Genomic DNA, 25706 nt, shown 5'->3' with positions numbered 1-25706 from the left:
ATCCTACCATGTGGATTCATGGATTTTTTTTCACATTCTGTCTCTCACAGTTGAAGTGTACCTCTGGTGCAAATTACTGACCTCTGTCATCATTTTAAGTGGGGGAACTTGCACAATCGGTGGCTGACTAAATACTTTTTTGCCCCACTGTAACAGTAAGTTTTCAGGGCTTGGACACCGAATTTCAGATGAAATAAGCTTTCTCTAGGTTTTATAGATCCAATTTCTTCAGTGTTATATTCAACACTGAGAGTATGTGTCATAATTTTAGGATGGTAGTGCAAATTTCACAATCTCTTTATGAGATTAATTCTTTATTCCTTTGGAGCTAGCCTGTTTTTGTAAGTGGGCAAGCTTTGTGCAATTTGGATGCAACAATATAAGCTGCAGTAAAGCAGTAAATAGGCCGTACCCTGTGTGCTTTTGTTATGTGCTTGTCTACAAGTACAGCAAATAGAAGGGAAGGTTTTCTTCTTCTCTCCATTCCCCTCTTCCCGTGTGGCTCATGCAAATTACGCGCGCTCCTGTGCAGCTCAAGCAGAAAAAGATAAATTAGCTAAATTAAATGAAAAAGCAGGTTTCCGGGCCTCCCTGGCTGTTCGCTGTCCGCGTGGAAGCCTCGGTGAGGGGAAGCAGACAGTGTGTGTGCACAAAGACTTCAAAGGCTGCCGCTGTTTCTAATTAGCTCCGCTGAGAGCGGCTCTCGCGTCAAACTGTTGCGTAATTTCTCAAGGTGACGGCTGGGGGCGGGACTTCCGTGTCTGCCCTAAAACCAGGAAGTTGTCGTGTTACTTCTTTTCTCCTCCTCTTTTTCTTGCAGCCAGCGAGAAACGGGAGAAAGTCGGCGGCGTGAAGTTGCTCCAGCCGCCGGGGAAGAAGCAAGACACTGGCCTCATTTCTGCGGAACTTTTCCCGAAGAAATGGCCACAGCAAGAAGGAGCGGGCACATTGTGAGGTGAGGGCAGCTTCGAACTCTCCTCCTCAGACTACTGTGTTTACTGTGACGAGCACAAGGCGCCTGACGAGCAGCGTGAGGGAGGGACGGAGAGGGTGAAGTCGGTGATGCCAGCTGTTTTTGTGTTTTAATAAACCGCAGTTTGTCTGCTGTGTCGAGTCAGCCACAGGTGATAAGAGAAAATCGATCACAGGCATTTTGGTGAATCATCACTGTCAACTTCCTGTCTGATTTCCTGCCTTCACTTTATTGGTTATTTAAAGCAGAAACAGAACTTTCAGATGTAGTTGGAGCGGTGTGGGGGCAGGGCGTTCGGGGTTGACCTGGCCCTATTGAATAGTCTTAAACTGCCGTTTTGCATTAAGGGGCGGGGTCATTAATAATTCGTTAGTAATTATCAGGTAAACTGTGCTGGCTGCGAAGTTGTTTTTTATTCATTTTTATTGACTTAATAACAATGTGTTTAAAAACGGAAAATTCCTAATCAAACGTCAGCAGCTTATTTTAAAACAATAAGCTCCAAATGCTGCGTGTAATTGCAGGCGGTACTTAATGGCACGTGAATGACTGTACATAAAAGATGGATGTAGCCATTGTGACGTCACCAAACGCTGGTAATGAAGACTCCCATTTTCGCATCATTGCCTTGGTATTGAAACCAGATGTGAACGAATGAAACTGTCTGAGAAACTAAAGGCAGTTTGTGAATGACCGATCTTGTGCCAGTGAGCGAAAGCTGTGCAGCCCTGCTTTCAAACCGTAGTAACGACCAGACTTTATACCTTTAAATTCACGTTTTATTCAGTAATAAAGTGATCTGCAAGCTCTTTCCTGAGTAAGAGAGCTGAGGGTCGTTGACCCATTGATTTCTTTATAACTGTAAGTCTTTACTCAAGAGTAGTCACCTCCTGCTGGCCATTAGAAATCTAGGTTTAAGGCCCTTTTCAGTCCGGGAAGCCGAGTCCATCTAAATACAGCCTATGTCTGCAATCTGCATAGTGAAAAGCCCCAGTTTCTGTTTAGCTGTATTAAAATTCCAGACCACTGAATTTGAATACCGAGAGGTCATGATAACTAAGATAAACATCCACGCACACAGTACTAAGTCTTCATCTCCTGTTCTGACAATAAAGCACATAAACAGTGTTTTGCATTCTCTGATATGTGTAGTTCAGTGTTTTTGCTGAAAAATGGTCAAAAACTCCTGTTAAACCTAAAAAGGGCTGTCAATTTTTTTTTATCTTAAAACATTGGCTTTAAACCTTTGATGGGAGATTTGTTTGGGCAGGATGTGAGAGGGAAAGTTTTGTGAGAGTTGGAAACCTTGATATTGACTTGATTTTATTTGATATTTTCCCTTTTATCTTATTTCAGATAAAAGAGGACATTAAATGTTGAGGATTTTCTCCAAGATGAATCTTGCTCTTCATCGGATTTTAACGACTTGCGCTTTCACCAATGCTGTATTGTGTCTTTATAACTTCACTATCTGCAGAGCGAGCCCGTGATGACACAAAGCATAGGCTGCCCCTCCCATATCCCATTCCTGTTGTCTCTAAAAAGGACACGTCTCTCTGTTCAGACTCTGTCTTCCTGAAATTTCCCACCCTCCCTCTCTCTCAGTTTCTGGGCCATGATCCGTAAGAGAAGCTGTCTGATTTTTTGTGGCGCGTTCCTGTTTATCACATGGAATGCCATACTGGTACTCCTGCTGTGGGGGAGACCCCCACAGGGCCGAGATCAGAAAGAAGGTCCCGAAGGGCCCCCCAGCAATGTGATGGAAGATGTGCTTCGATTTGCAAATGCATTCGAAAGTGAACTTGAGATGCAGAAAAAAATCCTATTGCAAATCCAGAATCATCAGTTGCTCTGGGAGCCATCAGACAACAAGCCAAAGGTGACCGCTGCTCCTCAGCCTGCCATCCCTATCCTTGTCATCGCCTGCAACAGAGTCACCGTGAAGCGCTGCTTGGACAAACTCCTGCAGCACTGGCCCTCAGCAGCGCTCCACCCAATCATAGTGAGTCAGGACTGCGGACATGCCGAGACCGCTGAGGTGATTCGGTCTTATGGAAACAACGTAACTCATCTGAAGCAGCCGGATTTGTCTGACATCCAAGTGAGGCCTGAGCACAAGAAGTTTAAGGGTTACTATAAAATCTCCAGGCATTACCACTGGGCGCTCAACCAAGTGTTCAAGACGCTCGGTCATTCATCTGTGGTGATCGTGGAGGACGACCTGGAGGTGATTATTTTCATGTTAAACACCAATGATTTGTGATCTCTCCTTCATTTTCATTCTTTATTTACAACTTAAATTAATCTTCTTCTTTCAAAACTCGTTATTTCACTTGTTGCGATGGTTATGTAACAGTTGAACTGAATTATTCATCTCTTGCTCTAGGTGGCACCAGACTTCTTTGAGTATTTCCGAGCCTTGCTGCCTTTCCTGAAATCTGACCCCAGCCTGTGGTGTGTGTCTGCCTGGAATGACAATGGGAGGGAAGGCTATGTGGACCCCGGCAAGGCCGACCTGCTCTATCGGACAGACTTCTTTCCCGGCCTGGGGTGGATGCTCCTCAGGGAGGTGTGGGAGGAGCTGGAGCCAAAGTGGCCTGAGGCTTTCTGGGACGACTGGATGCGCCAGCCAGAGCAGCGCCGCAACCGTGCCTGTATACGCCCAGAGATCTCACGGACTTTAACTTTTGGTCGCCAGGGTGTGAGTCTGGGTCAGTTTTTTGACAAATACCTGCGTTACATTAAACTGAATACCGAGATTGTGCCTTTCACCAAGTTGGACCTGAGTTACTTGAAGGAGGAGACATACAAGGAAAACTTTGAGAAGGAAGTTTACAGTGCTCCTGTGGTTAAATATGAAGATGTGAAGCAGGGCCAGCTACAAGGACCCGGGCCCTTCCGCCTTCAGTACTCGAGTAAGGACAGTTTCAAATTGATGGCCAAAAATCTGGGAATAATGGATGACTTTAAGTCTGGAGTGCCACGGTCAGGGTACAGAGGGGTGGTCAGTTTCATGTCCAGAGGACGGAGGATCTACTTAGCACCCCCTCCAGGATGGACCCAGTATGACCTTTAGTGAAGCTGATGATGAAGAACGTCCATGAGCAGTAGCCTTTTATATCTCTTCAATGTGATGGGGGAAAGCATTCCAGACCAAAGAAGAAAATGATCTTTGCTGACGCTGTTTGTCCTTACTGATACAGAATGGATGTCCCTTTCTGGTGTGGGGGTTTGCCAATACTACTCAGGTCTTTTTCATTCTTCCAAAACATTTATACACACGGTGTAGGATCCACCACAACTACGTGTTAGACAAATCTGCTGTAATTCGCCAGAGATCTATTTTTATACGATGCTAAGTGTGCACATGACATTCATTAATGCATTCAATGCAATTACTACTTTGCCACTTTTGTTTAAATTATTTGCAGTCTCGGGTAATCTGTGTGACCTGTTTCTGTCTGCTGTGAAGAGGGAAATGTAATCTGTGGTGTGGTTGCTTATAGTGTTGGTGCCAGGTAATAACTGCAGTATAATCTGTCGTTTGATTCCGATCATTAATGCCTTCTATGGAAATTATTCTTTGTGCTTACTTTTTGTCACATGATCCTGTTTGATACTCTAATGTGATTCTATTTGCAGGCTCGTTACCCTGCAAACTACTACACTTGTTTGTCTGATCATTTCTGGATTAAAAAAAAAATACACAACTTTGATATTTTCACTCGCACGTCATGTTGCATGTGTTTAATAAACAAACAGGAGAGAGGTTTTCTTTAGGTGTGGAATTGGGTCTGTGAACTCGCCACACACACACTGGGATAACTGAGTACACAATATCTTCAACGTATTATTGAGTCATCCTGTAAAAAGGCTGCACAAGCTGATAGATGACCTCTTTTTGGCTCCTGAGACACGAGGGGTGCTTCCCAGAGTCTAACCTGCGTGTGGTAATGTGCTCAGTGCTGTGTTGCCCTCAGTCGTCCTGGTTACCAAGATTCCTGCAGAGGCACTAAAGTACTATTAACTGGATAATTAAATTGATCTTGCACTGCAATATCAGTGATATAGGTCATTACCAAAATATAAATAACTTCTAGTCAGAGTGTATCTGTAGATTTCAGCCGATGTGGCACGGTGACTTTACTGGGTGGGCCTGGACCCCTGGGGGCTGAGCTTAACACCGACACTGGAAAAGAGAAACTCCCGTCCTATTTCCTAAATTGCACGTCCTGGATTTCTCTCCTCCCATTTCAGTCTTTCCCACCACAGATGCGAAGAAGAGACACTGAAGCCTCAGCAGAAAGGTGACTGTCAAGAAGCTTTCTTAAGAAAGAGAAACTGCGAGAAAAGCTTGAAATGTCAAATTACACAAAAACCGGAAATCGGAAAATCAGTGGCAACAGGTCTGATGGAGCGATGAAACCAAACTTTAAAACTGGCCGTCAATATGTAAAGAAGAGATCAGGAGAACGCTACAGCAGTGAAACTCTTTGAAACCGCTTGGGGCTGCATTTCAGCCAGTGGTGTTGGGGACCTTTTCAAACTGGATGGAGAAAAGTTGGCCTGAGAGTTAAAAAATAAAAACAAAACATAAAGGTGGTCATACCAAATTCTGACTTTAAAGCTCAATGGAACTGTACAAAATCGGTTTTTTTGTATACACTGTATTTCTATTTATGTTCGCACATGTTCAATAAATTACTGCAATTATTTCCCATTTCACAGCAACAAAATAGAGTTGAGGACTGGCTCTTTCACACAGTACGTACCTAGAAGTTATTTTATATTCACAAGTCATTATTGTGTGCACGCAAGTCCTTGTCTTGCATGACCAACTTACTGTCTTGTACGGAAATGTTCTTAGCGCAGAGCAGTAATTATCTTTTTTATTTTGTCTTGTTATCTTGTATTAACAAAGTCATATCTTGTACAAACAGTCATCATCTTGTGCCGACGTGTAATTAATTTATTTGCACAAGACAATTTGCTGTAATAAGCTTATTATATACCTTGTTTTTTTGCATGGCAAAAAATATTTGAATTCAACTCCAGAGCCCTTAGATCACCTGTCTGTCGCAAACCTTCAGATAGCCTCCATAAAATTAACAGCATTCACTGCTGTAGTGCAACTACGGTGGCCACCCTGGCTCAAATCTTTAAGTGCGTAGCGCTTCTATTCGCCTGTTTACCTCATTTGTAATGATGATGTGAGGCCGAAACCGCTAGCTAGCTAGCCTAGCTAAAGTACTGAAGAGCCGGTAAAGGATGGAGGGAAAGAGGCGTGTGTCGGGGGGTACATTTTGATAGCCCCCCCTTTTAGTTCTCATCTCCTGGCAGCGGTTTGTTCAGAAAAGCAGCCGTCACGCTTTCATTTAGGCGCTAGCCTGTTAGCATGCTAGGTGCAGGCAAGACTAGCTTTAGTGGGTTTCAGTGTGGTTTAATATGGCAGATAGCAAATTCAACACCACTCCTGACCGCTGGAATAATTTTTTAATTTACCTCTACTTAATAACCTTCGGTCGTTGTTCATAGCACCGGGTTTTTAGGTCAACAAACCCCGCCTGCTGTTGAAGACTCCTTAGCTAACGCTGGTGCTAACCCAAAAGTGTTGCCTGGAATGGAGCCAGGCGACCTGCGAGAGAGCCCCGCCGGCTCCGGGGAATCGGACGTAGGGGAATGGAGGGAGTGTATTGAGGAGGTCAAAGCCGCGGAATGCGATGGAAAGACTCAAGAAATGGCGCTCAGAGACACCTGCGAGGAAGGAGAGAGTGACAAACAGAAAAGCCCCGGAGAGCAATTACACAGTCCGTATGAAGAGGAGTTGGACCCCAGAATCCAGGTACCTCAAAATTCGGACTTTTTGTTTAATCTATTGCTGACCGTTAAACATCCTTCAGCTCTATTATTATATTAATCAGCCGCTTTTAAATTACTGTTACCTACACCTGGGTGTGTACATCCGGGATTACTTTCGATTTAGTGTGACAGAAAGGTAGTAATGTATTCAAATGAGCACATGTTCATTATTCATTTAAAAGATAATGTCTTCATAATACGGTAATCTGTGCAAATCCCTGTCAGATCTGAAGTGATTATCCTGTCACCAGTGTAACACACCTCTGACATGTGTCACCTTACACTCCCAACCTATTAATCATCGCCATTACAGTCAAATAGCACTACTAATGCTTTCCCAATATAAATACGTGAGATACATATACTGTGTTTTTCCACAGGAGGAACTGGAGCATCTCAATGAAGCCAGTGCTGAAATCAACAAGCTAGAACTGCAGTTGGATGTAAGTGTAAATACGTAATAGATAGAAAGCTATTCAGTTATTACAATCATTGTAAAATATAACTATCAAATAATCTCCTATTATCTTTTTTTTTATTTTTAAATGGCTTCTCTTCTGTCCTCCTGTGTTTGTTAAATGTTTGGGCTTTGGTCAGTTTTCCACTGTTTTCCAACCTTCCCAGAATAGTAACTGATAGGTTAATTGGTGGTGAATATAATCAGTTACAAGTCTGCGTGAAATGTATGACAATTTAATAAGACTTGCCCTGCTTTTCTTGTCAGATTAAATAAAATTGCTTTGATGTTGACAAAACAAACTCATTATAGATGTGAAAAACCATTTATTGCCACCCTGGGAATTACTTCTCAATGTGTTTGTGTCTAAATATTTTATTAGTCTACCCCGAAGGTGCTAATGAATATGATAATTTTGTTTTTCAATATGTGTAAAGCACAGACTCTGGAAAAGTGTGAGCTCTTAAAATGGAAGATGTAGTGTTGCTTTTTGACACTCACTGAATCGGCTGCCCACTTCCTGTGTGAAATCGAATTAGTTGCTGCATTACAGGTAAATCTAATCCTGTCATTTTCATGCATTGATCGTCCAGGATGCCAGATCGGGATACCGGAAGATCCTCACAGAGTCTGCCCGAAAGCTGAACGCTCAGAGCTCTCAGCTCGGCAGCTGCATTGAAAAAGCGAGACCATATTATGAAGCTCGGCGCCTTGCCAAAGAGGTATACACAACAAGGTTTACATCTGTTTTCTCTGCCAAATGGAAGATGTGTTACAGACATGCATGTTTTTACTGCAGCATCTGGATTCAGGAGTGAGAATCAGGTGTTCTGCTCGAGGCGAGGGAAAAACAAACATCGGGTGCTGCAGTTTGTGAATCAGAATCAGAATCAGAATACTTTATTGATCCCTGGGGGAAATTATTTTTTGTTACAGTGCTCCATTTTAAACCAACATTAAGACAAGACAGACAATACGCTAACTAAGAATAGTACAATATATACATATATATACATACATACATACATAAGTCACTTATAAATAAATATTTGGAAAAGAAACATGTGTAGTTGTAGCAGCAAACAGTGTGTTAAGTGGATGCGTTGTACAGGGAGATGGCCACAGGCAGGAATGATTTCCTGTGTCGTTCAGTGGTGCTTTTCGGTAATCTCAGTCTCTCACTGAACGAGCTCCTGTGACTGACCAACATGTCATGGAGTGGGTGGGAGGTGTTATCCAACATTGTCTTTATCTTGGACAGCATCCGCCTCTCCGACACCACCTTGAGGGAGTCCAGCTCCATCCCCACAACATTGCTGGCCTTACGGATCAGTTTATTAAGTCTGTTGGCATCTGCGACCCTCAGCCTGCTCCCCCAGCATGCAACAGCATACAGGATCGCACTGGCCACAACAGACTCATAGAAAATCCTCAGCATTTTCTGGCAGATGTTGAAGGACCTCAGTCGCCTCAAAAAATAGAGACGACTCTGGCCCTTCCTGTAAAGTGCTGTGGTGTTTTTAGCCCAGTCCAGTTTATTGTCAATGTGTACTCCAAGGTATTTATAGTCCTCCACAATGTCAACACTGACCCCCTGGATTGAAACAGGGGTCAAGTGTTTCCTGGTCTTCCTGAAGTCCACGATCAGTTCCTTGGTCTTTGCCACGTTGAGCTGCAGATGATTCTGCTCACACCACGTGACAAAGGAGTCGACCACAGCCCGGTACTCTGTCTCATCATCCCTGCTGATGCATCCAACCACCGCAGAGTCATCACAACGTGCACAAGTTCTGAGTAGGGAAGGGAAATCTCAGTGCAAATGTTTTTTTGCTTTTTTAAATTATTTATTTATGTTTTTTTGGAGAAACGCACTGATCCCCAGTGTAAAATGCATCTAGGTCTAAACACAATTTAGATGCAAGGTGCTTGTTCTGTTCCTTTACGAGCTCTAGTTTTGGGCGATTTTGCAAACCAGTTAAATCTACAAATCTGAAGTGTAAATCTGCGTTAACTCAGAAAACCATCATTGGTGACATCAGCGAGCATATCTACTGAAACACCGGTGTGTTCACTGTGTGCCTGTATGACTGTGTGTATAATGACACAACGCTGACTTGGATGTGATGAAGCTCGCGATGTCATCTACGTGCTGTGTAGTTACGTTACAGCTAGCTGGCTAACCACCCACGTGTTGGTTGTTACTGTGGAAAATAAATGTCACTTATTAATATTTGCCGTGTGCCATTAAATCATCTACTGCTGGCTAACCTCAGTACTGTGTGATCTGATGTTAGCACACACAGGACAGTGGCCTCTGTGATGATTACGAAACTTTGAGCTGTGCGTGTTTGTCATTGACATCTTGTTTTCTTTTCTAACTGGATGTGACAGATGGGTGGAACTGACTGTAAAACTGCAACCTCATTGGCGACTGGCCAGTGTCTAAAATTGAAATTTACATTACCTGGGCACAAGTGGACCCTGTTACACTCAGACCTGCAGAAACTTTAACATTGATGACAGTTTGAATTTGCCTGATGAAGTAATTTGAAAAATGATCACCCAAGTTATCAAATCAGCTCTGGAGGTTTAAATTTCACTGATCACTTGCTCCTTATATTGCACCTTACAGCATATATAACTTGTATACAGCTGTATATATCTGTGTTTTATCTTTGATTGTGAAGTAATTTTAACGTAAAAATCTACATGCTTCTAATGGAGAGATGCCAAACTGTTTTTCATTGTTCTTGTAACAGTAACAATAAAGATCTATCTTATCTTATCTCTTAGATGAACTAGCCAACCTGGTCCAGCCTGTCATTTGTCTGTGTTAGCAGGCGCACTAGCATTATCTAACATTAGCCAGAAGAGAGAGCGAGAAAAGTTTCAGATTTGATCCCAAAAACCCAACAACCTTGGACAAGCAGGTCTTTCATTGACGTTAATGATTAGTGAATTCCATTTCTAAGATTGTTTTTGACGCTGGGAGCAGAAGAAAGGCGCTGAGACAAAGCACCTGGGAATTACAACAAGCGTCACATTCTTTTCATTTTTGCTGAAAATTTGACCCCAGTCCTTCACATAGAAATCACATGTTCGAGATATGCAGGGAACAACGTCTCATGCATTAAAAGTTACCTAACACATTCAGACTGAAAGGCAGTATTGTTTTCCTGTAATTGCATTGACCTAGAAGCGTTTTGAATATAAAAACTATGATATGCAAACTCATTTCAGCAGAGAGATGACTGTAATTGGATTGAACAGAACAGGGGTGTTGTGTCCTTGTCGTAGTCCACTGCTGTAGGTTGTTAAAGGTGCGTCTGCTCTCCATAGGCACAGCAGGAGACTCAGAAGGCAGCTTTGAGCTACGAGAGAGCCGTTTCCATGCACACAGCTGCCAGGGAGATGGTCTATGTGGCCGAGCAGGGCCTGCTGGCTGATGGCAAGAACACCCTGGATCCCACCTGGCAGGAGATGCTCAACCACGCTACCGCCAAGGTAGAAGAGCAGTTTTAAGATGCGTGGCTAAACAGAATGCTTTCATTTCTATTTGTCACCTCAACAAGGTTGCTATAGTTTTACCAAACAATGCAGAGTTCAGTCATCTCTGAGTTTATCTGGGTAGAGTCAGAATTTTGTCTGATTATTCTTGTTAGGTTTTTGCTCTCCAGTGTTTTTTGCGTGCACACATGCACACCATTATTTTTCTCCGTGATCTCGCTGCTCTGCTGTCTGCATTGTTTGTGGAAAAATAAGTGTGCAGATAAGTGTAGTGATTCTTGGCAGCCTTGGATATACTCACAAACTCACTGTTGCTGGGTTACAATTGCCAGACTCAACAGAAAAGATACAGACAGCTGGTGAACTTCAGTGCCCTCTCAGCTGTAACATGCAGCATGGATGACATGATTTTCTTGGCCTTGAGTGTCACAGAACTCTGTAAATGCTTGACTTGTTTCTTCCTTTCAGTTACAGCACAGTTTAGATCTAAGTGTGATCTGGCTTCTAGATATTATATTGATAGCTGGACTAGTTTGATATTGCTACAGTAGTTTCAGTCATCTGCAGATTTTAGAGAGAGCAAAATGAGTGCTCTGAAAATCTCGCCAACTTTAGTGAAAACTGTGAATGCCTTTAGCTGTTTAAAAACACATTATGTTATCACTCTGTGTCTTGGTAGCCAATAGAAAGCTAGTATAATGCTGTTACCCTGGCTGCTGTAGTCCTGCAAACATAACTTTACTCAAATTATCTATATCACAATAAAAAGATGGACGAAGTCACGGCAGCATCAGCCACCGGTTTTGATTTTCACTCAGCAAAACCAAAGTACAAACTCCTTGGATTGGCTGTACTGCACAGAACGACGTATAGTTCCTTAAGAAGACGCAGTAACGGCGCTACACGGTGAAAAGGTCCGTTCAGTGATTCTAGTTAGCTGAAATGAGGCCTAGCAGACACAAATCAGCTACACCCTTGCATACACCCTTTGACCTGTAAAACTGTGCATGTTAACATGGGAGCTTATAGGCACCGACTCACTTTTAGAGTCAAGCTTAAGTGACCCCCGGAGGAACCGCCATTAGGGCACTTTCATTCACTTACATCTTCATCCTCACAGGTCACCTTTTGTTTGCACCAAATGCTTTGGCTTATGTCGGAGAACTACACTAGTAGACAGACCTGACACGTGGCACCCCACTGTGTCAGCAAATATTTGAAATCTGATTATATAGCTGAATATTTAAAAACATTGAACCTCAAATTTCGGATATAAAAAAAACTGCATTTATGGGATCACGAGTAAAATAAGATAAAAATTTCATCTACCATCATCTTTGCTGTGGCAGAATTTTATTTTTTATTTTTTTAATGTCTCTGGCAATAAACACCTACCATAATGTGTCAGAGTCAGCTTAGTGGAGGCCCATTGATGTTGAAAGAGAGGTGAATGATCGATGTTACTCTAACTAGGGAATCTAAGTGGACAGTTATCAGCCGAGTACCTGTAGGTAACCGATGTCAAGGCCCAACGTTTGTCTTGTTCTTAATTTTTCTTCTCCTTTTCTCAAGTCTACCAAGTCGTTCAGGCCTTGAAGTTGGTCTTGATGGTTGGTAGCTTGTGTCTAAAGGAATATCCTAAAAATCCATAACTTCCTGACGCTTTGGTGTAATATGTATTTGACTACTTAGAGTTTGTGTGAGGGCCTTTTAAACAAATAATCAAGTGTCATTTCATTTGGCAGCGCAGACACAGAAAGTACAAAGTCTTGAATTGTGCTTTATTGTGCTATTAAAATGTTTCCAGAAATTTAGAAAAGACAACAATAAAGAGTGTGCCTGAAACTCTGTGGACAGGCATTTACAAACTAAACAAGAAGCCTTTTCAGTTCTTTACTTTTTTAAGAAAATAAGAACTAATGAATGAACAGTGAGCTAAATGGTTGGGAATGAAGATCAAGGCAAAGTTTATGATAAAACCAGTCATATTTGCATTAAGAGAAATGCCGTTTCCTGTTACTGTTATAATACCGTCCGTCTCCTGTGTCTCTCGCAGGTGAACGAAGCCGAAGAAGAGCGTCTGCGCAGTGAGAGGGAGCACATGCGTGTCACGCACGCCTGTCAGGAGGCCGAGGCGCGTGTGCAGATGCAGCAGAAGTCCCTCAAGAGAGTCATCATCAAGTCCAAACCTTACTTTGAGCTCAAGGCCCAGTTCAACCACATACTGGAGGTAACACAAAGAGCCCAGTGAGACCTCTGTTTAGACACCTTCTGTTTAGTGTTTCCTGCACTTAGAAAGCTTTATATGCTGATTTGGCAAAAGTTCTATAATATATTCAGTATTTTATGGATTTACTGGAGGTTACTGGGAGGTTATTTTCCTACTGGCATGAAATCAATGTTGAAATTGATGATGAAAGTTGCTTTGTGTGACTCCAGGAGCACAAGGCCAAAGTGCTGCAGCTGGAGCAGCAAGTAGCCAAAGTGAAGACCCGCTATTCCATCGCCCTGCGGAACTTGGAGCAGATCAGCGAGCAGATCCATGCTCAGAGAGGGCGGGACCCGGGCGAGGGGGGAGGACGCCCTTCTATCTGTGTCGGGCGGAGCCCCCCTGTCGGAGCAGAATCTGACATCAAGGTTCAGTCTGAAGGCGGAGCCTGTGGCGGCGCCATTGGAAGGGATGGAGTGGACGCATCCATCGACCTGCTGGAGAGATACAAGGAGAAGGAGCATGAGAGGGAGAGGGAGCGAGCCGGCTCGGATTCCCTTTCAGTCTTCAGCCTGCAGACCATTGCTTCTGACCTCGAGAAATACGACTCCATCGAGCACCTCGGGAATCTCAGCGACGTGGGGAGCATCACCGGGGATGAAGGGGAGAAAGAAAAAACCGGAGTGACCAATAAGAGAGACAAGCTGGTGGAAACGAGCGCCAAAGAGCGCCAGCAACAGTTCTATAAGCAGCACCACCGAAGCTTCAGTTTGTGAGGCTGTCATAGAAACAGCTGCTGTAAACAATGCAAAAATAAAAACAGCAATCCACACTAGGATAAACTTCCCTCATTAAAAAGGTACCAAACAAAAGTATGAGACAGGGAATTAAGTGAAAAAGAAGGAAAGCTGCAGCGATGGGTGTAAATAAGCACATGCACATTATTCTAAAGCTGAACACAGTAAACAGTGTAGCCTAGTTAGAACACTACAGGATCTACAGAGCTTACATCCCTGCAGGACAAGTATTCAGTATATTTACTCCTCTGAAGGATTCTGGGTAGAATTTGTTCCTTGAGCATGAAGGAGCAGCTAAGAAAGATGAAAAGCCTTGTTTGAACAGACATATTTAAAAAGGCATCATTTTTTGCTTTCCCAGGCTAATCGTTGATCTAACTTGGTGAGACTGGTAAAAACATTCTCCCTCGTCCTCCTCTGTTGCTTCCTCTCCAGTCGAGTCAAGTCTCATCAGCGATTGCTTCAAGGTAGAAGGTCGCAGGGCCCCTGAGATCCCCACCTCCTCAGCGAGTAGGGAAGAATGTAAAAAACGTTTCTTTGTCAGTGCAGAGTGAAAGCATGTTTGAATCCTTGTTCCATGTGTTTATTTCCTGTAACATGCTGCAAGTTGTGCTTTTTTTTTTTTTTTTTTTTTTTTTTTTTTTTTTTTTGGACGTTTTAGCACGAGAGAATGCGTTTTTTGAAAATCCCTGAAATGAGTCTTAAGGCAGCATGCACTCCATCATTTCGGTTTTTGAGCGCTGCTTGCTGAAACAAACACTGACACAATCAGCCTTATTTGTTTTATTTAACTTGGTGTTGTAACACTGGAGTGTCATGATCCAGATGATTTGGATATTGTTTACATTTGTGTATATTTTTTGCCCTTGTTGTAATTTGAGGTGTGCCTTGACACAAACAAATTTAGCTTGAGTAGTAGTTTGTTGTAATCTCAGTTTGGAACCATTTAAATATGAAATGAGTGCCCGTTTTATGATTTTCAAATATTTTTAACAGCCTGACTGATTTTTGACAAGAATTGAAAGAGTTCTGATGATGATTTTTTTTGGTTCTTTTATGATTGTACTTTGTCAAAGAAGCAAAACAATGAAGTCAGAAAAGAAAGACTTGTAAATTTGTGTAATTATTACAAAGCTGGAAAATACTGACATGTACAGATGTTGAATCTTTGCTGTACAGATGTTCTGAGTATCGCAGACATATTTAAAGTCTCATTATTGTCAGTTTATCTGAAAAACCTCACTTTTCACCGCTGTCTTAACAGTTACTTTTCACCCTCTGAATCGCATTTGTGAGTTAGTCGGATTGGATTGTCACACCTGTAATCAATAAAAGCAGATCCTGCTGCCTGGCCTTCTGTTCTTTCATGCTGAATTCAGTGGGATGGGAATTTGTGAATTTCTTCCCTCGCCTTGCTTCAATTATTCAGCAGACATATAAATATGAAGCAGGATCGCGAGAAGATGGAAGAACGGGGAGAGGCTGATTTAATAGATGACCAGTGTTGTGGGGATGACTGATTGCTGCCTCGTTGACTTAAGCTCCAAAGAGCTTTAGAGAAAGGCTTAACAATGTAGACCGCGTTAATACCACAGCGCCATATCTGCACCTCCTCTTGTCTTCCTGCCGTCGAGATAATTATCCACGTGGACTGAATCTGCAAGCTCATAAATCCAAAGCCGCTTCTTAAGATTGTGCTATGTTTTTGCTGTTGTGGGGTTTTAGACGTCGGCATGTTTCATCTTGGAAAGGAGGGAAAGAAAAAAGATGCGATAAATGCGTGAGGGGGGCTGTTACGCACGGCGCGTCTCCATCATGACGTCGTGAATTAGCTCAAGATCGTAGAGGTGGAGAGAAAAAAAGGAGGGGAGTGTGGTGAATCGCTGTTTCGTCGTTTATGGTGGGCTTGCGTTTGTATATAGTGGATGTATGGGACTTTTTTTCTCTATGGATTTTTTTGTCATCTCTTCTCTTGGCCATGCGTAACTGCAGTACACGGAAACAATCCGAATGAGAGCCGTCTCGTTTTTGTAAGATTCTGTTTAGGCACGGAGCAGCTTGCACATTTACTGTATAGCCATATTAACAGAGCCATAAAAATTGTTGCAAAGATGCATATTTCTACCAAATAATCTGACACCGGGCTTTTCCCCTGGCGGGTCCCACCCGGAGGACTTACTCTTATCTTCACTGAGCGCATCGAAACTAATAGTAAGTACACACATGCTACAGCTTTGCTTCAGGGCGCTACATGCTATTAGTGCTGTAGGTCGCGATGTTATAGCGCATTTATTCAGGAGACGCTCCATTTCCCGTGCACGGAATCTAGACAGCTGTCACATTTGAATGCAAGAGGCGTTCATTTTTTCGATGGGCCTGATTTGTTTTGATCCAGCCTGTTTGCATTTACATTTTAAAGCCTTTTAGAGACAGAATGCGAGCTCTGCTCCTGTTTATGCAAGACGCAGCCGCTTTAGGCTGATGACATTATATTTGGACATCCTTTCATAGGAGGGCTTGTTAATATGGTCGGCCTTCCTCTACAGGCCATCACGGATTCCCTAGTCAACACCCGACGAGCAACTACCGGCAGCTTACGGTTGGTGGCACCCTTACTGTGACCCTCACGTCTCTGTAGTTCATGCTCAGCCATGCACAGAATGCAGCATCTGAGTGTGTGTGCATGTGGAACCGCCTGAAAATAGCCCACTGTGGGCTATTCTCAACATCACTGTGGTGCTGAAATGGGCCGGATCAGTCCTTATCCAGCGCAGCTTCCGGCAGCAGACTCGCACAAGGAAGTGTAGGCAGTGTGTATGCAGCAGTGACATTGGAAGTGGATGGGATTGAGGTGTGAGAGATGTTTCATGTAGTAGTTGTGTTTTGGAGGCGCTGTCCGTGGTGCTGAAGCCTTAATTGCTTTTCCAGCTCGAGGCCAGTCGACAGGCCCCCTTCTTTCCCCTCTGTCTGCTCAGTGCCAGGACAGCCTCAGCTGATGGAGTCGGCTGGCTTTGTGCCGTTAGGCTGCTCACTCACACAGTTTGCTTTTATCCGGCTGGGTGTGTGATCGCTGATATTAATGACTCCTGCTGAGCTGTCCTTCTTTCTCTCCCTGCTTCCCACACGGGACCAGAGCGCGCGCACACACAAACACACACACCTATAATATGCACGCTCTAGTGGTGGTGTCTACCTCCTGCATGCTTCTTGTCAGTGAACTCTAAAAATACACTGGTTAATGCTAATGAAGTTTCCAGCAGAGTTTGTCTGCCTTCCACAGGCAAGCCTCGCTGCCATCTGTCTCCCTCACTGTGGTGCTTTACTTTGTTATCCCCCTCCACCCATCCCATCCCATTCCCCCCCCCCCCACACACACTTGATCAATCCCTGTACTGTCATGTTAAGCGTGAGAGTGTTTGGATGAGTTTTGTTTGGCAACCTCATAAAGCGGAGTTTATGATTCAAAACTGCAAATGAACAGCTATATATAGGGTGTTTATCATCGATACTGTATGTGTGTCTGTGTGTGTGTGTGTGTGTGTGTGTGTGTGTGTGTTCCCCTGCCTGCCAATACTCCAGGGGCTTTGGGACTCCTGGGTGTTTTCACTGTTTTCTGGTAAGAAAAACATACTTTTTTGTCTGTTGTCATGAAGTCTGTGTACACATTAAATTCAGTTAACCTAAGACATTTTGTGATGTGCATTATGACCAGTAAATTCACACTTTGTGTAAAGAGATTTCCCATATTGAACTCTGGTTACAGGTGTAGAATTGCAGCATATGTGAACATCAAGTTGTATGAGCCCCTTTTGAGGTCCTAAGGGAGCTGCCAAGTTTGATGAATTGCCTCAAGTGAATAAAAAAAATCAGGGCATGTGTGCAGACCTCTGTAGCCCACTCTTTATCTCTGCTTGAGGGCTGCATGAACTGCTGCTGACATTATGGACCCAAATCTGTGATCAAACTGTTGACGGTGTGGTGCTTTCAGTGAATTGCTCAGCTGAATCATTGTTCCTTAAAAGCCTGTCAACACACCAAATAGCGGCACTCATCTTGCAAAAAGAAAGCTTTTGCAGCCACACTAGCTACAGCCATACTAGCTATTCTGGATATTTTTCTACTATGGAAGAGAAGAAAAGTCTGTTGAGTTTGCTTTGGTGTGAAATGGGGATCCACTTTGCAAAAAAATATCAGCGTCAGCCATCAAAGCCTGAGCTGAAATCTTGTCTACAGGGCTTTTGAAATGAACCTGAGCCGTCTGCACGGTGAATACAAACAGAAGCAGAGAGAGAGAAAAGTGGACTCATCGTGCAGCTTATCCGCCAGGTTGAAAAGGGAGCTTTTTTTTTGCCAAAAGGTTGATGCAGTGAAGCGAAAATGACTGCATCTGAGAACAGAGTGTGCGGCATTAATACTGTAAGGATATTTCCTCAGTAACCCATTTCTTTTTTGTCTCTTCCGTCTTCTCCCAAATCTCTTGATTTCCCTGCCACACTTTCCCGTTTTAAAACCTCTCTCTCTCTCTCCTCCTTCTCTTTCAGATCCAGAAATGGCACGGCTATTGTTTCTGATTCTTCTCTGTGCTCTTCCATCTCTCGTTGTGCCCATACATAATTCATCAGCTGGAGGTAATTTGTGTGCAGGAATCGGTGTGTGTGTGTCTGTTTACAATATGCAGTAATGGACAGAAGTAACTCCGCAGAGATTGCTAAGTGACCCGAATGAAACGCTGCAATTTGTGCAGCGAGGAAGGCGTCAGTTAAACTGATAATATATCATGTTGCTGTAATATATCTGCATTATCTGGAGACAGAGCTTTCTTTCTATGCGCTTATCGTCCTTCATTCTGCCTCCTCCTCCTCCTTTTCCCCCCTTTCCCCCAGGCTGTGCCATCATCCGGCCTCCCAGGGATGGTGGGATCCGCTATAGAGGCCTAACACAAGAACAGGTACAGAGAATCTGGTTACTGCAGAGTATTGAAGCTCATCATTCAAATCAATCACATGAGACTGCTGCCAGTTTGAAGATTTCAAAACAAGTGACACAGAAGTAGATTTGTGTCTGTTAAAAAATAAATAAATGTAAAAACATCTCATATAATTATTCACCAATATGCACCTGAAAATATAAAAACAGGCATTTAATAAATTTGAAAATGTGGTGCAATTAACTTTTCTTATAGATGGCTTTTTTTTTGCAATGACTTGTATTAATTTGGTTATAAAATAGGGGTTTGAGGGTGTTGGGGAAAGGAAAGATTAATAATTAAATAAATTGATAAATATAAAATACTCCATAAATGTGTAAATATCATGTTAGGCCACCAGACGTAATATTTAAAAAAAGAAAAGACATAACTACTTTATAAAATGTGAAAAATGTGTATTTTGCATTTAATTTTCATTATTTTATAACAATAATAAAATAATGTAACAAATTTTTTTATTGCTTTTGGAAAATAAACAGAAAAATAAATAATAATAAATTTACAAACAGAGAAACAAGAATACGAAAGTGAATTAAATTAGAAATATCATTTTACATTCTGTAAATGATTTAATGTTGACTGTTGTGCTGTAAATCATGTACCGTCTACAGGTTTTACCTTTGGTGCATTTAATTCAAAACGTTCTTTTAAAAATTGTTTTTGAATGCTTATTTTTTTGGGTATTTTCAATCCTCCGTATCTTCTTTGAAGATGACAAAATTCACCGGTGATTAAAACTTTATGAAGAGAGAGATTTTAGCTAACGGCTGAATGATTTTACACAACACACTGACTAACTAGAGAACACATGTGAGACCTGGCAGGCTGCAGCTGTTGTTCGAAGACACCACGAAAGCCTGTGTTTACTGGAGGAAAAGGAAGTTTATAGCTCATAACCAGCAGAGAACATCTCAAACCTGTCGTCTGGCACTCCAGCTTTAAATGCTCAGTCACACATGCTGTACCAAACGTACGAACAATGAGCTGCGCTCTGAGGACAGGACAGCTTTGCCAAGACCACTTGCGAGCTTTTGTAACTGATAATGGCAGCGAACTGAGGTGTGACAGTGCAACAGCAATCAATAAGGGACAAATGTCTGTGTTGTCAGTAAGAAGTGTCCAAGTCAGTCCCGTTAATCACTGAGCCAAAATTTTACAGAAAAAACCAAAAAACTAAAACGTAGCAGGTTCATTTCCTCTAGCATGAGTGACATGAAGTTATTTACAAATGAAAACTTCCAGTGTGAGTTTGACCATAGACTGTATATAAAAGATGAACTCGGCATTTTGAAACCTCAGCATTAGCATTTTGGGCACTGTCATGTTTTATTTTAATGAATTAAGTTTTTGAGGCAGAAATGGAAAATATTGGATAACAGGTTGGAGTGCTAAGTTATCGCCAAATGCTAGTAAGCTTGGTTGGTCATAAACTGTATGAGTGCAATGCAAAGACATGCATACCTGCTAATTTAATGGTAAGTGACAAACTAATACAATTCCAGAGTTTCACTCCGCAGCACTGAGGCACAAACTTCTTGAATGAGCTGTAGGTCCAGCAGACACCCGTCAGTGGGAGCACCCACTGCACACCGGTCCTAAAGGGGGAAACTATCCATAGAGGGTGACACTGGTTTTATCAGTAGGCTGTAAACATGTTTATTTTTGCAGTAAAGTTGGACATAATGTGGGCGTTTATGTGGAGTTCTGCACATGGCTATTAGTGGAATTGCAGATTTTGGCACCGGCTTCATTTTTCAACCCAAGAAGTTTCTGCTTAAGATATAAAAATTGCATCCAAAACTTCCACAGCTCCCATATGCTCAACAGTCCCACAGAGCATGTTTCACAACCTTGAACATGACATTGTAATAGTTTCTCATGAGATTTAATGTAAAAATTTATAAAGCAAAAGATCCTTAATGATCTAGTTTAGCTCTAACATACGGCCCAACATGCTACCATGAAACTGGCTTCACATAAACATTCAACTTAACTGTTCCAAAAACTCTGCGATTGGGCTCTCAGAGATATTTTTTGCTGTAGCTGCATGCCTCGTTCCAGTTCAGTGACTTTCTGAAGCCTCTGTTTACTCGAGCTGTGTACAGGGTGCCGCAGCACTGTGCAAACTACAGCTACAACCTGGCAGGCCAAAATTTTATCAAGCGTTTAAAGTGATATGCCAGCTGGATTAAAGTGTGCATGGGGATGGATTCGTCCCACAGGCCTTGATTTTGATGATGTCGGCTGGAGTACTGTTATCTTAAAGTGCCCAGTGATATGAGTGTGTGGACAGGGCCAGTGCTGGAAAGTTAATTAGTACGTTTACTCAAGTACTTTACTAAAGTAGTGGTAATTAGGGATGGGTATCGTTTAGGTTTTATCCGGTGCCAAACCAGTACTTTTGAAACGGTGCCGGTGCTTAAAGAATGGAGAACACAAAATTGGTCCAAAAACTCTCATGTTCAGCTGTTTTCCACTTTTTCTTTGGTCATTTTAGCCTTTTTGGCCAGGGTGAAGGGAGCATCTGCCATCAAACAAGAAGACAGCCGCATGTAGCTATGATGATGTTTGCTAGTTCACCTTACATGCATTAATGTAATAACGTGGTTAGCCTACTCAACGTAAATTACACACGAACAACATTAAGCTACTCACGCAGAGAAGAACGGCTGCTGCTGCATCATCATCCTCATCATTTCTGCTACACTGGCAGGGCTAGGGGCCAGGACTCTCCTCTTCGTGTTTTTGGGGATGTTGCATAACAGGCAACCCACCCGCAGTAGATGCGCTCGGTGTGAGGTCTCGCAGCAAGCTATCAAATACGGTGCATTTCTCGGCTTTTATAAAAAAACGCAATGCGTCGCCAGGTGTTTCATCAGATTCGAGGTGTTACCTCCTTTGCACAGTATCACCTTAAAGCACTTGTTGCTGCTGAGTTTGCATCTTTTGCTGTGAAGTACAGCCAGACTTTTGACCGCTTCGCTTTGGGCATTTTTAATCTGTAGCTCTGCTCTAAAAGAACGTACGTACCTGGGCCCGCCTACTATCCTCGGAAAGGTAAAATGATTGGCTAGAATCCAAAGTGTATCACATCTCAGGGAAAAAAAAAGCACCGAAGTGTGCGCTGCTTTTCGGTCTGGTTACTACCGTTTATGTCAGATGGCACCGGATACCGGTACCCATCCCTAGTGGTAATGCACTTAAGTATTTCCATGTTATACTACCACCTACTCGTACTATACTACATTTTGGATGCAGATGCACTTTGTAAAAATCCAATAATACTTGATTCTGTATATCAGTAAGATTTAAGTGTTAAACACATCAATGCATCAATAATTGTGATCTGGTAATTTATTATTCTTGACGTTAGAGTTGACGTTAGAGTTCATGCTCAAACTTTTTGACCCTTTACTAAACGCTGCTACATAAAGTGATGTTTAAACAGTAAAACAACACCACTTTTTGTGTATTATATCTGACTAAGAACGCAGGGCGGCACACAAGCCTGAAAATTGTTTTAAACATCTCGGAAACAGCGATGACTCTTTGCGCTTTGATGATGGAAACTTGGCAGTTTGATTGAAAGCATGCGTCACTTCAGTTTCTGAAGAGCAGTCCCTCGGTGGCTTTTAAACAGTCACTACAGTCACTGACGTGGGCAGTGAATGGGAACATGGCAGTGTGTTAAAAAATGATTTAAGGGCAAAGCGCACACACACGGATACACCAACCAGCTCTGATAACAGAGAGGGATCAGAACAGGAACTGGATGCTGAGCGATTCGATCAAATTCTTTATTTTTGGACTCTGAACGGTACCGAGGCGACCGAGTTGACACCAAATGAGAAACAATGAATCGGCTCAGTTGCAGCAGAAGTAGCTGAGCATGTGCTTATACAGAGATTATATGAAAGGAGTGTTTGGCAGTACTGTGACACTGAGAGCGGCTCAGGAAAAAGTCTATTTCATACTCAAAAATAAGTCACTTTTTACTTAATTCCTTCAGAAACATGAAAGACAATATAGACACTGGAAGTTCAAAGTCTTGTGAATATTTTAAAGGTTGAATGGAGTTTGTAGCGCAGTGTGAGTCAGAGGAGCTGAGCAGGTTAGAGTGAGCTGGGAGGAGTGTAAAAAAAAATGGAGGGTTAAACTTGGAGGGATTTTTAAAGCTGGATTTCTCAGCATGAGCCACGTTTATAGTGTCATTATTAGCAGAAATAATAATGATGCTTCAGAGAAAAATGCAGCAATGACCTGCTGCCATTAAGACAAATCCACTTTATTAACTAAAGTAAGATTGCCTTGTTGCTTGATATAAAGAATGATCCTGTTGTGATTGGTGTTCGTTTACACCACGTTTACAGCTTGGCTTGAGTAAGGCACCCTGTCTATGATGAGTAGTAATGGTATAATTTAAAAACACTGGTGGCCCTGCCAGGAGGCTGCTACCCCTCATCCTCCAGCCAGTAGAAATTGTTAGGTGGCACAAATCCTCTGGAAGTACAAGTTTGAGAACACATAATTCCCAGGTCTCAGTCGATCTTAGTGGGGTGCACATGAGCCTTAGTGACTTTATTCAGCATATCAATTCAAAAAGCACATGGCTAAGCAAGAACCAGGAATAACACGTGCTAAAATTCTAATAAACATAAACCACTGAGAGCGCAGGCATCTCCTACGCCTGGTATTATTGCTTTATGACCATTGTGGTTTTTGATTGTTTGTAAGTCAAATAGCCTTTTGATGCTGTTTTTGCTGGATGGTCATAAAATAAAAGTGTATCAGCTGTTTTTTTTTTTTTTTATCTTTTCCTCAGCACAAAAGAATACTGACATCTTTCTCGAGTTAAAGGTTTTCAGAAAATTTGTCCTGTGACCTTGACCTTGAGGTCAAGTAGATACACCTGTGTTATCAATAAGAAAATTCTACGTTGCCTGATTCTCAAATTAACGTGTTCACAAAGTTCTCCGACTATTCTGACTTCCAGCTCTGATTTATTCGCAGTTCCATTCAGTCAATAGTCAGTCAGCTGAAGCTGTCATTTACATCAAATTAGCGGTCGGCCTCACTGACCACTCAAAGCACTTAACAGCATAACCAGACTACAGAATCTCAAGCAAAATCTTAAAATGCCCCAGATTTCATTTTCCTAAACAGATAAACATCACTTGACAAACACGCCGAGTCTGACATTAGTTGGACAAACTATGGATTTTTATGGCTGAAGATCAGTTGAATAGAAATCGAGAGTTTAGTGGTTCCACATGAAAACTGTTGGTTTTTTTTTTTATAGCTTTAAAGGGAACTCTGTCCATTTGGAAAAAGAAAGCTCCATCAATATTATCTGGTTATTACAACTTTAAGCTAATGGTTCAGTTTTAGAGAACTTACTGTATCACAGTGTTTCTCAAGCTGTGGGGCATGGAGCCACCGCAGGTCAGCTGGTGACGATCAGAGAAAAAACAGGACGGAAATATAATGAGTGTTTGCCTGTGCTATCATCCCGAGCTTTATTTCTCTAAAAATTCAACTTGGATCCCATTTTATTTTTAATGTTTTTGAAAAAAATAGTGTGTGGTATTATTAATGTTTCTTTTTCTCTTCTTTAAGTGAGGGTACGCCAGAACAAGTTGGAGATCCACTGACTTATCAAGTCATTCAGAATTTAGTGGCTCTGTGGAAAATCTTGAAGTTTTGCTTAAAAAAATATATGTTTCATAGGTCAGCCTTTGCTGCATCAATTTTATGAGTTTGTATATTAAACATTCATATTTTAGAAAAAGAAAAAAGTCAAAGTGCTTCAGACTTGCTATCGTGACCTGGTATTGCTTCAGCTTAGTTGCTGAGTTGTCCGCCACTTCTCGCTAGATCTCATCCTGCAGTTCCTGCTTTTAGCTAGTACTTAGTCCTAGCTAGCTAACATCCCAGCTAGCTGCGTGTTTGACACGAGTCTCTGTTGGGGTTGATGCCCGATTCCTTCTGAACAGTGATTTATTTATTTATTTATTTATTTGATTAACTGGGTCATGAGATCTGCTGTAGAATTTGTGCAATACATTATGTAAACACCATAAGGCGAGTGCCATTTCGTTCCATTATATTCAAAAGGAAGCAGACATTTCTACAGCTGATGTTCCCAAAATAGGGAAGCTAGCAAGAAAACAGTCTGGATAGATAAACAGCTTTACAGGCCACAGGAAACATATGTCAATTTGATTTTTGGTGTAAACTGTCCCTCTTAAAGGTTGGGGGCAAAAAAAATCCAAAACACATTTTATTCTACTTGAGGATTATAGAAATACAGCCACACTATTACATCACATAGAAAAGATTTACTTTAGACACACATGTCTTCCTAATTCAGATAAATATATTTATCATCTTTGCAAATAGGTACTGGGCAAACTTTTGATATTAGAAGCTTTTTGGATTAAGGTGGCCACATTTCAAACTGATATCTAACCAATGGCAGATCTGTGAAGTTTGCAAATGTGACAACGTCCTAGATATGAAATAATATGGTGTTCTGTTGCAGTAAAGCCCCAAATGACATTTACTTTTACCCCCTCATTTTAGAATGAACGAGTAATGAATATACAAAACTTTCATAAAAGTGTCTCAGTCGTTACAACAGTTAATCCTTTAATGCCAAGAGTGTCATATTTGATCCATGAGATCTTCATCATTGTGTGATTTTTCTTTTTTAAAAACCTAACTCCCTTATATATTTGTTTAAGATAAACAAACTGAGAAATTAATGTAGCATAAAATGATCCAATTAAATCTCATTTAATCAAATTGATATTTAATTGAATCTTTTATTTCATTTGTCAGAGGCTCCATTAAACATTCTGCTTTGCAAAATTTGAATTTTCTAGCAGTTATTCCATCGTTCAGGCTTTACTGGGTTA

At 41.9% G+C, this 25706-nt stretch overlaps 3 protein-coding genes across 6 annotated transcripts in view; all 3 read left to right on the top strand.

Annotated features, from left to right (window-relative positions):
- The first annotated feature begins 772 nt into the window (after window positions 1–772).
- mgat1a (alpha-1,3-mannosyl-glycoprotein 2-beta-N-acetylglucosaminyltransferase a) lies at window positions 773–4683 on the top strand. Its single transcript, XM_080897365.1, has 3 exons — window positions 773–955; window positions 2330–3200; window positions 3360–4683. Exons 2-3 carry the CDS (start codon window positions 2589–2591, stop codon window positions 4047–4049), a joined length of 1302 nt encoding a protein of 433 aa, XP_080753491.1. The 5' UTR covers window positions 773–955; window positions 2330–2588; the 3' UTR covers window positions 4050–4683.
- Window positions 4684–6125: 1442 nt separating this feature from the next.
- Window positions 6126–15129, top strand: sh3bp5la (SH3-binding domain protein 5-like, a). The gene is made up of 6 exons (XM_080897366.1): window positions 6126–6815; window positions 7213–7275; window positions 7883–8011; window positions 10629–10793; window positions 12853–13026; window positions 13236–15129. Exons 1-6 carry the CDS (start codon window positions 6594–6596, stop codon window positions 13779–13781), a joined length of 1299 nt encoding a protein of 432 aa, XP_080753492.1. The 5' UTR covers window positions 6126–6593; the 3' UTR covers window positions 13782–15129.
- Window positions 15130–15282: 153 nt separating this feature from the next.
- gabbr1a (gamma-aminobutyric acid (GABA) B receptor, 1a) overlaps window positions 15283–25706 on the top strand; it is a 141341-nt gene continuing 130917 nt past the window's right edge. For 3 of the 4 annotated variants that reach the window (XR_013973533.1, XM_080897364.1, XM_080897362.1), the window contains exons 1-3: window positions 15283–16013; window positions 18344–18430; window positions 18686–18750. Coding sequence is in view for 3 of the 4 variants with exons in the window: in XM_080897364.1 (XP_080753490.1) it covers window positions 18352–18430; window positions 18686–18750 (144 nt within the window). In the remaining variant the exon portion in view is untranslated. Of the gene's footprint in view, window positions 16014–16348; window positions 16402–18343; window positions 18431–18685; window positions 18751–25706 lie in introns of all 4 variants that reach the window. The other variant, XM_080897363.1, reaches the window with a different exon arrangement.

Source organism: Rhamphochromis sp. 'chilingali', assembly GCF_963969265.1.
Source record: "Rhamphochromis sp. 'chilingali' genome assembly, chromosome: 11".
NCBI classification, from domain to species: Eukaryota; Metazoa; Chordata; class Actinopteri; order Cichliformes; family Cichlidae; genus Rhamphochromis; species Rhamphochromis sp. 'chilingali'.
The sequence above is the reverse complement of the archived record's forward strand: the minus strand, read 5'-3'. Positions and strand labels throughout refer to the sequence as shown.